Raw genomic sequence first — 13,748 nt, 5'->3', positions numbered from 1 at the left:
CAATTCTTCACCAATTCCGAATGAAATTAGCGTGAATAAAAAATAAAAAAAACGAAACAAAAATATCTTAGAAAGTAGTTCAAGTATCAAGATTGATGATATTGTAAATGTCATAAGTTTCATAAAATTAATAATAATGCTGATATTTTCATACAAACATGATTCTGCTAAAGCAAGAACAGGATGGTAAATCAAAACCTGGTCGCATTAGTTTCCTCATAAAGATTTTTAATGTGTTTTTTTTTCTATCCATAGCAACACTAAATTAATGTAGGTATAAGTTCATATTATAAAGTTCGGTTTTATGTAGTTTTTTTAGTTCACCGATGGGCAGTGACACAGCGTAAGTATCTACTGTCAAGAGGACAACAAAAGTTACAGACCCATCAAAACATGAATGCTATGCACCTTGAGACATGAAATCGGGGACTTAATTGTGTTGGATAACTGTTGTCTCACTCTTCAAACTAGAACACGTGACAGGCAGAAGTAGATATAACAGCAGAATCTAGCCATACATTCAATTACTGGTGGTAGGACCTCTTGTGAGTCCGCACGGGTAACACTGATTTATCAATTGGAGTATTAGTGACCACAACTGAACCGTTCCAATTAGCACATAATTTTTTGAATGAATTTAAGTTAGCCACGTGCCTTTTGCACAGAAGCTAGGTTGTTGAGGTATGAGGTATTGAGGAGCTTTAGATTGAGAACTACATATATAAGGATACTGCTTCCGATATTAAGAGAACAGTAGAGGAAAGTCAAGGAAGTCGTGATGGATAACATGTTTTAATGAATAGGTACTAAAAAATAACATGTGTGCAATTCACACGTGTTAGAAGTGAAACCTTCAAAAATTAAAATACAATTATCCTAAATGTCTAAGTATTTATATTAGTAAAATTTTGTCATTAGTAAATAATTGTAAATCATCTTTTATAGTATGAGGTAGCGCCCTCTGTGAATTGATATTTTAACTTCACGTATATCCTAAATTAAAATTCACTACAAGAGGTTTCATACAGACGTTAGTATTAAAACATCTCACAGATGGCGCTGTATTAAAAATAAAATACTTTATACGTATGTTTCAAAGTATGTAGGAACTGAGCATTCCGTCTCACTTTTTCTCTCGATCTTTCTCACTCGCTTGCTCCCTACCCTCACTGCATGGCTAGTTGCTTCATGCTACGTTCGCCCTGTCTTACTCTCTCTCAGTCGGTCTCGATCGCTCTATCTCTCTTTTTCGACACTTCCGTTGCATACCTGCGTGACGTTACATCTGTAAAAATTTTAACCTCATGCGCCTAAAGAAGTTTCACTTCAAAAATATATTTTTATTAATGCAACTTTTGTTAGTGATTGTATTTTCTAGATAGCCTGCTTTCCGCCCGCAGCTTCGCCAGGACTACACTTTGTATGGCGTCGACAGATACTCCTACTTTGCAGGCGAATGAAGGGTGTCCTGTATCCTTTCCCAGGATTTCAACTATTCCCATACAGAATATTAGATTTAGCCAGTGGTTTTCGTACTTATAGTATTACTATAGATATATCAATCAGCGTTGAATATGAAGTAGCTCTCTTAAACATTTAAACGCCCATTGTAAGCGTTGTATTGGTTGACGTACCAAAGATGTAAAGCCTCTGTCATATAGTAAGAGGAGAATAACAATTATAAGACCAAGTTATTTAGCCGTGAGCTTAGAAAAAAAGCGCTAAATGGCGCGCGATAGATTTCTGGAATACTTTGGCCATATTGCAAGAAAGGATAACGGTAGCTTGGAGAAGCTAATGGTGATTGGCAAGTTAGACGGAAGAAGACCATGAGGTAGAGGTCCCGACACGTTAGACTGACCAGATCCGCACTACTCTCGACACCACAGTTCACGATGCTCTAAACTCGGTGGCAAACAGTAGCAAATGGCGCGGAATGATCTGGAATAAACTCTTGTTGCGAGGAGATGGTCACGACCCTCAGTATTGAGGAAACCGAAGCGAGTTGAAAAAGGTGCACGATATCGAAACTGCTGCCTGTTGAATGTCAGGCTTGGAAGGTGTCCTCAGAGTGCACTTGGTATAGTTGACGTCTATGAGCAGCGACGTGGTCCACTTTCCTCGAGTGATGGTGGGTGATGCAGTGGTAAAATGAAGATGACGGTTTTATCACAAGCAATCCCTTGGAGTATTAGCAAAAACAGTGCTTCGCAGAATCTACCACTGGGTCGGAAACGCGACCCACTGAGAAGATCCGGTGAGAAACTCAGTAGGCTGTGTCTGAGGGTTAATTTGCTCGACGAGCCCTTCATAGCATTCGACGAGTTCGACGAGAACGGCGACCGGTGCTTGAGGTACCTAAAAGCACCGATAGTTGATCGGAAGGGTCCGAAATGACGTGCTTAGGGTGACGTCGACTGTATACCGTTCGGTCCGCACCTTTGATGACATTAAGACACTTAAAATGTAAACCATTTTGTTACTTTTTTTGTGTGCAATATCTTTTTTTACCCTTGTAGGCAGACGAGCATATGGCCGATCTGATGGTGGGTGGTTACCGTCGCCCATGGACTAAAGCAATGCTAGGGGCAGAGCCAAGCCACTGCCTACCGTTAAGTACTCTCCACAAGCCTCGTTTGTATTGAAATGTCATTGCGCTCGGGAAACACTGTGGAGAGGAATTTCCATAAATGCTACTCCTTGATTCCTTTCTCCTGAACTACGTTCAATTCCTTCGCTTCAATTTTGATGATCCAGTCAATTTGTTCTAGCACTGTACACAGATATTTAACGACATCACTCATAATTTATCGCACGAGATTCTATAAGGAGACACGTTTGCCTAACAAAGATCTGTACAGCTCTAGATTGCGGCAACCAGAAAACGTTGGTCTGTTGAACGTTTCCGGAGACCCCCCCGGGTGCCGAAGTCACTTCGACCTCCGAGCAGCGGGGTGGATCCGATTCTATGGCCGGTCAAAACTACTTTCACTTCGCCGAGTCCGTTTTGCAAACGACCTTATTATTGTGGAGTGAGTAGTGGTGAGTTGCGAGCTTGAACTGAGACAATTACCGTTATGCAGCATGCAACTAACTACACATAAACGTAGACGTACTACAATAATGGTATTAATCTTATGGTCTCATTACATGGTCAAGTTATGATAAAGTAATATGTTGAATATTGTTTGGTTTATATCAAGCATTTGTAGTGTAGCAAGCTAACTATATATGAAAATACACATTGACTGGTTCATGAGTGACGGTAACCACTCACCATTAGGCCGTATTAGTTTTAGCGAGACTAATGAACAGCAATTCATTTTTATCTATAAATATTAATACCTGAGCAAAAATTTTGTATCCCTTTTTACGAAAATTGCGTGGACGGAGGAGTATGAAATTTTCCACACTTATACAGAATATAGAGAAGAAGTGCACAATGCTAATATTTTTTTAAAATAATGCATAAAAGATACATTAAATCAGTAAAGAAAACGTTACACACACTACATACCATGTATTTGACGCACACACGCATGCATACTATTTATTGTCAAACTTTTGTTCTTGACGTCTGTCGTCAAATTGAGAATAGATTAAATATTGTTTGTCTTTATTAATATTTTTTATAGTGTAGCCTTGGCGAAATTTGTGATTATACAAGTATAAAATACAATCATAATAGTGTACAAACTTACAATTCCAATTAATTATAGTCGAATTTCGACTACTGCGGGACCTCTAGTTATATTAGATGGTTAAGTTATGATAAAGCAATATGTTGAATATTGTATGGTTTATATCAAGCGTTTGTAGTGTAGCGAGCTAACTATTGAAAATACACATTTACTGGTTCATGAGTGACGGTAACCACTCACCATTAGGTGGGCCGTATGCTCGTCTGCCTACAAGGGAAAATAAGAAAGAAAAGTCATGAAATTTTGTATTATAAAATAAACATCAAGATTAATGGTTCATAAATTTCTTTAGTCCCTAGTGTAAATCGCCGGCCACTTTCTGAAGCAATCACTACAGAATTGATGAGTTGGATGGAGATTACACGATCATACTACCTCATTGAAAATTCAACCACATAGCAAAAGTGGGTTGTTATATTTATGGATTTACTTTAATTACCAATGAACGTGGTAAGGATTTTATTGGGAACCACTTATCATTAGGTGGCCCGTATGCTCTTCTGCCTACAAGGGCAAATAAGAAAGAAAAAAAAAGTCATAAAATTTTGTATTAAAAAATAAACGTGAGAATCAAGATTCATAAATTTCTTTAGTCACTCGTAACAATTGCCTACCAGGTTCTGAAGCAGTCACTTTAGAATTGATGAGTTGGATGGAGATTACACGATCATACTACCTCATTGAAAATTCAACCTCATAGCACAAGAGGGCTATTATATTTATAGACTCGTTTACTTAAATATTTTTTTATTGCTTAGATCGGTGGTTGACCTCACAGCCCGCCTAGTGTTAAGTGGTTACCGGAGCTCATAGATATCTAGAACATAAATGCTGCTGCCTTGAACCTTGAATCATGAGTTGCATGGTCTCACTTTTAACAGTACAACGGCTGCCCCGCCATTCGAACCGAAACGCATTACTGCTTCACGGCAGAAATAGACGGGGTGGTGGTACCTACCCGTGCCCGTACCCCTCACAAGACGTCCTACCACCAGTAATAAATTAGCAATATACATACTAAATATATCTGTTTTACTGCCGACAAACTATTTAATATTTTACATTAATACATTATATGACCGTTAAACAGACGTAATCATGGAGACTATACTTTATCGACACCCATAGAAAAAAAAGGTGTATGGGGTCGTGGGACACCGGATAGGAACGAAGTTCCTTATTATAAAAATATTAATTTTAAGTTCTATTCGAGGTATAAAGAAAATATTCGGGTATACATTTTTTATTATGATTTTTATATTGATAAAAATGAATAAAAACTACTTTACAAAGTTATCAGCTTTATTGTATTCACAATTATTTATAAAAAAAATTTAATAATAAAATATGTTATTTTTTGTACGTTATTACAAAATTAAGTCGTACCCTGTGTGCATTACTAATAAACATCTTACGTTACGGACGTTTTTTCCCGGTTAGGGTACCCCTCCGCATCGTCCCATAAGGAACTTCGTTCCAATAACATCAAACTATTTTTCTAATATTAAATTACAAACAAACATAGCAAACAGGCGTTGGTAAAGTGACACACAAGTCTGCTGACATTTCATTTAAAGGAACTAGCCGTTTGCCTTGAAAATGTCGAGCACACTTTTTATTGATCGCGTTTGTTAATAAGAGTTTTAAATTGAAAAGAATTGCTTGAGCGAAACGTCTAGGTTATATACTTTTATTTGTTGCTTCCCTTTTGTGGTCGTCGTGGCCTAACGGATAAGACGTCCGGTGCTTTCGTGTTGAAGCGATGCACCGGTGTTCGAATCCCGCAGGCGGGTACCAATTTTTCTAATGAAATACGTACTCAACAAATGTTCACGATTGACTTCCACGGTGAAGGAATAACATCGTGTAATAAAAATGAAACCCGCAAAATTATAATTTGCGTAATTACTGGTGGTAGGACCTCTTGTGAGTCCGCACGGGTAGGTACCACCGCCCCGCCTATTTCTGCCGTGAAGCAGTAATGCGTTTCGGTTTGAAGGGTGGGGTAGCCGTTGTGACTATACTGAGACCTTAGAACTATATCTCAAGGTGTGTGGCGCATTTTACGTTGTAGATGTCTATGGGCTCCAGTAACCACTTAACATCAGGTGGGCTGTGAGCTCGTCCACACAGCTAAGCAATAAAAAAAAAAAAAAAAAAAAAATTCTTCCAGCCTCGAAGTGCTATTAATAATAATACTAAAATCATTTATTGCCTTTCACACAGACTTAGATTAATACATTTAAATAGATACGCTTACCGTACCTACCACGATGACCTAAAGCTCGACTCTGTCAGTAAGTATCTACAGTCGGCATCGCTGCGCCACTGAGAAGGCGGCACGAAATGAGAACCCTCGTGTCGTTCCAGCAGGAAATTACATACTCGATCCAGTAGACCGAATGGTAAACCGTCGACGTCGTCCAAAGCACGTCATTACGTATCCTCCTGATCCATTAACGGTGCTTTTAGGCACCACAAGCATCGGTCACCGTCCTCGTCGAACCCATCGCTTGCGACGAAGGGCTCGATGAGCGAATTAACCCATAGACACAGCCCACTGAGTTTCTCGTCGGATCTTCTCAGTGGGTCGCGTTTCCGATCCGGTGGTAGATTCTGCGAAGCACGGCTCTTGTTAGGGTCAGTGTTAGCAATACTTCGGTTTGAGCCCCGTGAGCTCACCTACACACATTAGGGCGAAGCTGAAATAGCCTCTCAAGGCTATAACAATAGTAAGGAATAAAAAAAGTACCTACAGTTACATACATTGTTCCGTGGCCACGAAATTTGTAAAATTATTCGTAAACTCACAAAAAATGTAACAACAACAATAAGAAACGCGTGATTAAATCGTAAAAGTATTTTTAATTGAATTAACCCAATAAAAATATATTAGCTCTTAATTGATAATCAAACAGTGAAATTTGTAACACCAACGAAGCTTTCTATTACTACTATAATTAGCAAAACATGAACTAAGTTAATACTAAGTTGGATAGGCCCGCATACCATGCAGACGGATATATTATTATGTCGTACATTCATCCAGGAAGTCATCCGATTTACCGTGAAAGCCTTCTCTGTGTGTACTAACTATACTTGAGACCTTAGAACTTATATCTCAAGGTGGGTGGCGCATTTACGTTGTAGATATCTATGGGCTCCAGTAACCACTTAACACCAGGTGGGCTGTGAGCTCGTCCATCCACCTTAGCAATAAAAAAATATGTGTGGTGTCGTGGGACACCGGATAAGGACGAAGTTCCTTATTATAAAAATATTAATTTTAAGTTCTATTTAAGGTATAAAGAAAATAACTATTCGGGTATACATTTTTATTATGATTTTTTATTGATAAAAAAAATAAAAAAAAAGATGTGGTGTCGTGGGACACCAGGTAGGAACGAAGTTCCTTCGGCTAATGTAGAATCGACACAATTTGCAAAAAAAAAACGTGCTCAATTTTATGTAGGTTTTCTTGATTTTTCTCTTAAATTTTGCTGATTAGTTTTTATTTAAGTATAGGAAAGTATTTAGGAAATTCAGTATTTTAGGAAATAATAAATTACGTAAAATAGAAAGAGAATGGATGAGAGAACGAAAAGAAAGAGGGAGAAAGAGAAAGGTATTATACACTACTCGCTTGTGTATGCGACTGTCGCGCCTGCGCACGTCTCATTTAACGGTTTTATTCCACGCACTTTTTTCCACGGATTTTTTCTTACGGTTTTACTATCAAATTTTTTTCAGTTCGGTCGCGCAGCAAAATCCCTCCAAGCCTGCCGTAAGGAACTTCGTTCCAAAAACTACTTTACAAAGTTATCAACTTTATTTTATTCAACATGATTTATAAAAAATATATAATAAAGAAATATTTTATTTTTTGTACGTTACTACAAAGTTAATACACTGTGTTTACGTTTCTGACGTTTTTTTCCCGGTTAGGTTACCCCTCCGTATCGTCCCTTAAGGATTTTAGTTTAAAAAAAATAATATCAGAGTTAATATCTCAAGCGAAATAAAAATATAAACCGCCATTACTCACCAATCCTAATAGCCAATGTTTGCAAGTAAGTACGACTTTTCGCTATGACATGACCTTCTTCAAACGAGGCTTGTGGAGAATAGTTAACGGTACGCAGCGGCTTGGCTCTGCCCCTGGGATTGCTGGCGTAACCACTCACCATCAGATGGGTCGTATGCTCATTTGACTGCAGGGGCAATTTTTAAAAAAACGGACCAAACAGTTTTTCATAAATGACTACCGTGACGAAGAACTTGAAATTAGTTTAATAATAAAAAAAGGAATTAAATATTCAATACGCATTATCGATAGTAGTACTCTTGTTAAGTATTGTGAGCTCGCTAGTGTGGGTGCCAACACCTTATTTAAATCTCACACGAAGTAATAAAGCGATCCAATTCTAGAAAAATCATTGCAACGTAGCACACATATCTACATATCAAAATGTCGGCGGCACCTTCTTTGTGATGTCCGTAGATATAACTGATATAAAATAGCAATTTCGGTATCGCAAGCTTGTCTTCCCGTTTGAGTAAAACAAATAATTAAAACTACTTGAAAAAAACTTATTTTAAAAATGACATGAATCCTGTTTTTGCGTGTTTAAAAAAAAGTGACATTTCCAAATGTCCAAAAGTGTAAAGTAGCGATCCATTGGTGAGTTTATCGGCCAGACAAAACTTTAGGCCTGTCTCAAGTTGAGTGGCGACATTTGCGTTGTATGGGTACTCGCAACCATTTAACACCAGGTTGATCGTAAGCTCGTCGGCTTATCAGCAGATAAAAAATCAAGTGAAATAAAAATAAAATACTTAGTGATTTTATTCAACGAAAAGCCAATAAAACATTGCGAAAATCGTTCATAAAGCGCATACGAGCTGCCAAATGATTTGAGCCCCAACCTAGCTCATCACCGGACTCACCTAGAGACCATTATCGCCTTTTGCACACTTCTTGAACCCATACCAAAAAAGGAATCCTCCAGTTCCAGCTCAAATTATTGAACGTAGTTCGAGGTAATTCGAAAACGTCGCGATTGCTGAAACTAGTGGATCGCTTACTTTAGAATTTTAGTGTCAATCACTACTGAAAAGCGTGTACAACAGTTTAATGTAAAAGTTTATGAAAAATGTCGAAAAAGAATGTTGAAGTCACAAAGATCATTGCTTACGAGGTGGATCCATATCAATGTCCCTTTCGGGAATTTCGGGATAACGAATTGCAACCAGAGCTTTGGGGAATGGTAAGATAAGATTCTCACTTAAATTTAAAAGCGAATATCTTATTGTTGTATAAATATCCTGTTTATTTTGCTCGAAACTCGTGCTTGACCGCTAGAAGAGTGAATGAGTCCGGGCTTGCTCTATACAAAAAGATCTACCTCAGGTTTCAAGGTTGCTACACTCGCGTTGTGAAATCTATGAGCTCATATGGCTTTTTTACAACATGGTTGAGAATTCTGCAGATCCAAAACAATATAAAAATAGTACTTAAAACCGTAAACAGTTCAATAATCTTAGGTGACATGTTTGTAACCACTTAAGACTCAATAATCCTTAATTATTTATTAAGGTACCTCTTAGCGCAAGGTAATCTTAGCATCAATTGTTGAGAGCCAGTATGTTACATACAATTATATTACATATTTCCTTTTAAATGACGTAAGCTGATAGCTTTAAAACTTACACACTTAAGTCATAATGGAATTGCATAACAAAGCGACGGGATACAAAGATTGTCTTTAATTTTAGGTAAATTCGCGTAATTCTATTATATAAAATTACGTAACGCTAAATAAACTTTCGTTATAATAATTGTGAGTATTAATTGTTTTATTACTTTGCTAATAAAATAACATTCTTGCTGTTGTGATCATACGGTACTATTACTGTTTATTTCTTTACTGCTTGTAGGAAATGATGCACGATAATTATCGGGCTTAATTCTGCTGCAAAGGGTAGGTTTCTATAAGCCTGATTGGGACCTTGATTGTATTTGTAATAACATAATATATAATAGCATAACATAAAATACATCAATCTGCAAAGTCAGCTGACTAAAAAATTACTTAGATTAACATAATTATTGATTCACAGTGTAACTCCACGGTAATGACTCGCGACGCCTTTTATTACTGTGCTAGTCAAGATATTCATATTCTCACCTGATATTAAATGAGCCCATTACATCATAACAAGTATACTTAAATAATGAGTATTACACACCCAAACACCCCTCGCCCAACCCCTTCTAAACAAAAAAAAACCGCGGCCCAACTGATATTAATTGGTTACTGAACCTCAATGATATCACATAGTCATACAGACACAAGTCATTACGATTTACAGTTAGTTACACCTTTTTTCTACCCAATTCTACCTCTACTTTCTACCTTGATAATAATCTCTGTAGCACCAGCTTTGTGATATGGACGTCATGGCAGCTACACCAAGTGACACATCGATGTAATTAATCTCTCAGGGTGAACGAAAGCTGTCTACTAAGGTGTTCACAAGTAACTGCTGAACAACCAACCAACCGTATCTGATGGTATACGAAAACTTATTTTTCCAGGGTCCAGCATCTTTTAGAGCGAATGTGGTGATGAGCAAGACATCATCAAAACCGCCACCTGATTACGTCTGGTTCGATGAACAGACGCAACCGCTGCCAAGGTCCGCTCGAGCGTATCTACATGAGTGGATAAGGGCCGAAGAACTAGCCAAGAGTCGATGGAATGCAGATGTAGCGGTTTTTGAGGTGACTGGTGACCGTACTCCTGATTCCTTTTTTTTTTATTGGTATACATTAGTGACGACCAGAAATACCAAGCCTGGTTATAAGCTATATAATTATCAACCCCCAGAGTTTGACATCTAAATACAGTTCTCCTCTAGTTTCACCATAGTAGACCATAATAATATGTTCAGGATACAGATATATTCACAGGATTAATAATAAATACCAATTTTAATAAAATTCAATTTCTCGATAAAATTTAGTCATTTTGTATCTTTTAATTATATAGTTATGATAGATGCTATGTATTTTGGTGTATATTATTACTGCAGCGTGGGGATAGGTTCTCGACGGCTTAGTATGATGGTAAATTGTATCTAATATGACCGTTTGACAGAAGAAAGTCCTCACTAAGTACCGTTAACTTTGAAACTTTTTCTATTTGACCCCACGGGAGCAACAACCTGAAGTGGGTCTTTGAATTCGTCAGCAGTCGGTCTGCCGTCATGTTGCCGAGTCTGGGCTAGGAATAATCAGGCGGCTAGATTGGTAATGAAAATTAATAGCTGATACTTTCGGTCACAGGAAAATAATGGCGGTAAAATGTCAGTGACAGACATTCAGCTCAGTCACGCTCAAGTACTCTTGAGATCTTCTTTCTGCAGACGCGTGCTGTCTATTTGCTTTATTCTGGAAAGGGCTGAAGGAATCATCGTAAATATAAATTTATTTATTGGGCATTTGCCATAATAATATCATGTTGTCATTTTATTTAGATACAGTAGTTAACTCGATCATATCGGTTATGTTTACAATATATAGGGTAAATTAAGGTTGTTTGATCTGTCGTGATCCATTAGAATTGCTATCACAAAATTTAAAACATTTCCCTACTTGCCAGCTCGGATCATTCTTTTTTTTTTATTACTAAGATGGGTGGACGAACTCACAGCCCATCTGGTGTTAAGTGGTTACTGGAGCCCATAGACATCTACAACTTAAATGCGCCACCCACCTTGAGATTTAAGTTCTAAGGTCTCAATTATAGTTACAACGGCTGTCCCACCCTTCAAACCGAAACGCATTACTGCTTCACGGCAGAAATAGGCAAGGTGGTGGTACCACTACCCGCGCGGACTCACAAGAGGTCCTACCACCAGTGTCATAACCAGACTTCACATTACGTAGGAATATGCTATTTTGATCACAATCAGAATTTCAGTTTTTGCTACGGGCCCAGCTCGGTTCAACTTAAAAGAAAACTAAACCACATTTCAAAGGTACTCTTTGTAACTTGCACAACATGAGTTCACACTTTGAGTGCAAACTTTACTCAAGTAAACTTAAAAGTGAGTGCTCACAAGTGAAAGGCTTTAGAGACGCGGCTCGTTGAGAAAGTTTCACAAGGTTCAAAAGCTTACTTTTGATTTGTTAAAACTCAATGGCTGCGGCTTTACATTACGTGTGAGTACAATTTTCCGTTGCCGTCCGTTGAATGTTCACCGAAGCTCATAGACACTACAACGTTAATGTCACCGTTCCATTTTGAGTAAAATATAAAAGTCTTAAATGCAGTTAAATGAAGCGCTGAAGCCAGTAATCCATAAACGATAGAGGAGCCAACGCAAAAAACTACAAAAAATTTATAGCCATATTATGTAGAATATACCTAATTAATCATTGATTTGTAATTAATCCTTGTGAATTATCGGGGAATCTGCAATATCTCTGAACTATGTTAATAAAATTCATTTTTGGGTTGAACCCTTGAGTGCAGCCCCCATACCTCCTATTTGATTTGTAATTAATCTTTGTCAATTATCAGGGAATCTGCAGTCTCTCTGAACTATGTTAATAGAATTCATTTTCGGGTTGAACCCTTGAGTGCAGCCCCCTACCTCCTATTTCTGTTCTGGCCTTCGACTCAATAGAAATACCACTATATATAAAAAAACCGCAGGTTGAACACCAATGGGAGAACTTTCTGTTCAATTTGCCCCCGGAAGGATGGAGGGCAAAGTTTCATATCTACTCGCCCGGAATGAAGCCTAGCGGTGGACAACAACACAAACCAGGGCTGTCTAAAAACGGTGATCAATACTGATGTGCTTTTAGTTTTGAAAAAACACAACTTTTACAGAGCTTTGAGGAGCTTTAATTAGGAATCTTTCAATAAATCTTTCACCAATGTGTAATTTGCAATTTTGAAATTTTTACTAATTTTGTAATTTTTTATTTCAATTTGTAAGGTATTCGAACATTGAGTATAATATAATGAAGTATTTTAATTAGATTAAATATACTCATAAACTGATCAAACCAAAATGGTGTTGCTGTAAGTCATAATTACATAATTCTGTAAATTCTGCCCATTTCTGCCGTGAAGCAATAATGCGTTTCGGTTTGAAGGGTGGGACAGCCGTTGTAACTATACTGAGACATTAAAACTTATATCTCAAGGTGGTTGGCGCATTTACGTTGTACATGTCTACAGGCTCCAGTAACCACTTAACACCAGGTGGACTGTGAGCTCATCCACCCATCTAAGCAATAAAAAAATATTACATAATTCTGTAAAGCCAATATAAACCAAAAGCTCCTTTCAGGTTGTTACCTAGTGCGACTTTTCCATTTGGGCGCGTGGCGTTGCGTGTGGGTAAATGATCAAGTGCCAGTGGACGCTACATCAGCTCCTTTGCTGCCGTTTTCGCCGCTGCTGAATCGTATACCTTCGAAGCCCGGCAGCAAACTCGCTCCTACCACTGTTACTGCTAATGTTGTGCATTTGTGGCCATTACTGATTTGCAAAGTGAGTATCCATTAAGCGCTTTTTCGTTTGGTGGCCGTAAACAGTTATTCACGGTTTTGACCCTTTTGAGTGTCCCTTAATCATTGGGGTCAGAGGATCTCGTAATTTTAGTATTACTACGCTATCTAGAGGTAAAATTATGTTGTGCCTAATACATTATAATTTTAGACCAAATGAATGACTTTTGTTCCAATATCGTATGGCGCTATTATCAAATACATCACTAGATAAGCTATCATAATTAACTAAGATGGGAATTTTGATGAGAACTAGACATATAATAAAGTGAAATCCAATAATTTCTAAATTAAATGCTGTTTTGAGAACTCACTTTCGACTTTTTTGTTCGTTTTGACCGAACAAATGACATGTTCTGAATCCTGTACATGTTCTGAAGATAGGCCTCAAGAGGTCTCTCCTACTCTAATGTAATACGGAATGATGCTGATCTGATATTTAGTCCTGAATTCTTGCG

The 13,748-nt window shown here is 37.7% G+C and overlaps 1 protein-coding gene across 1 annotated transcript in view; it reads left to right on the top strand.

Annotated features, from left to right (window-relative positions):
* The first annotated feature begins 8,854 nt into the window (after positions 1-8,854).
* Positions 8,855-13,748, top strand: part of LOC114241421 (uncharacterized) — a 30,137-nt gene continuing 25,243 nt past the window's right edge. Inside the window, exons 1-5 of the mRNA XM_089734360.1 lie at positions 8,855-8,968; positions 10,300-10,485; positions 11,050-11,178; positions 12,425-12,554; positions 13,071-13,273. Of these exons, the coding sequence (XP_089590486.1) occupies positions 8,855-8,968; positions 10,300-10,485; positions 11,050-11,178; positions 12,425-12,554; positions 13,071-13,273 (762 nt within the window). The remainder of the gene's footprint in view (positions 8,969-10,299; positions 10,486-11,049; positions 11,179-12,424; positions 12,555-13,070; positions 13,274-13,748) is intronic.

The sequence above is a fragment of the Bombyx mandarina genome, chromosome 17, assembly GCF_030267445.1.
Source record: "Bombyx mandarina strain Sakado chromosome 17, ASM3026744v2".
Lineage (NCBI taxonomy): Eukaryota > Metazoa > Arthropoda > Insecta > Lepidoptera > Bombycidae > Bombyx > Bombyx mandarina.
This window is presented reverse-complemented; position numbering and strand designations above follow the sequence as displayed.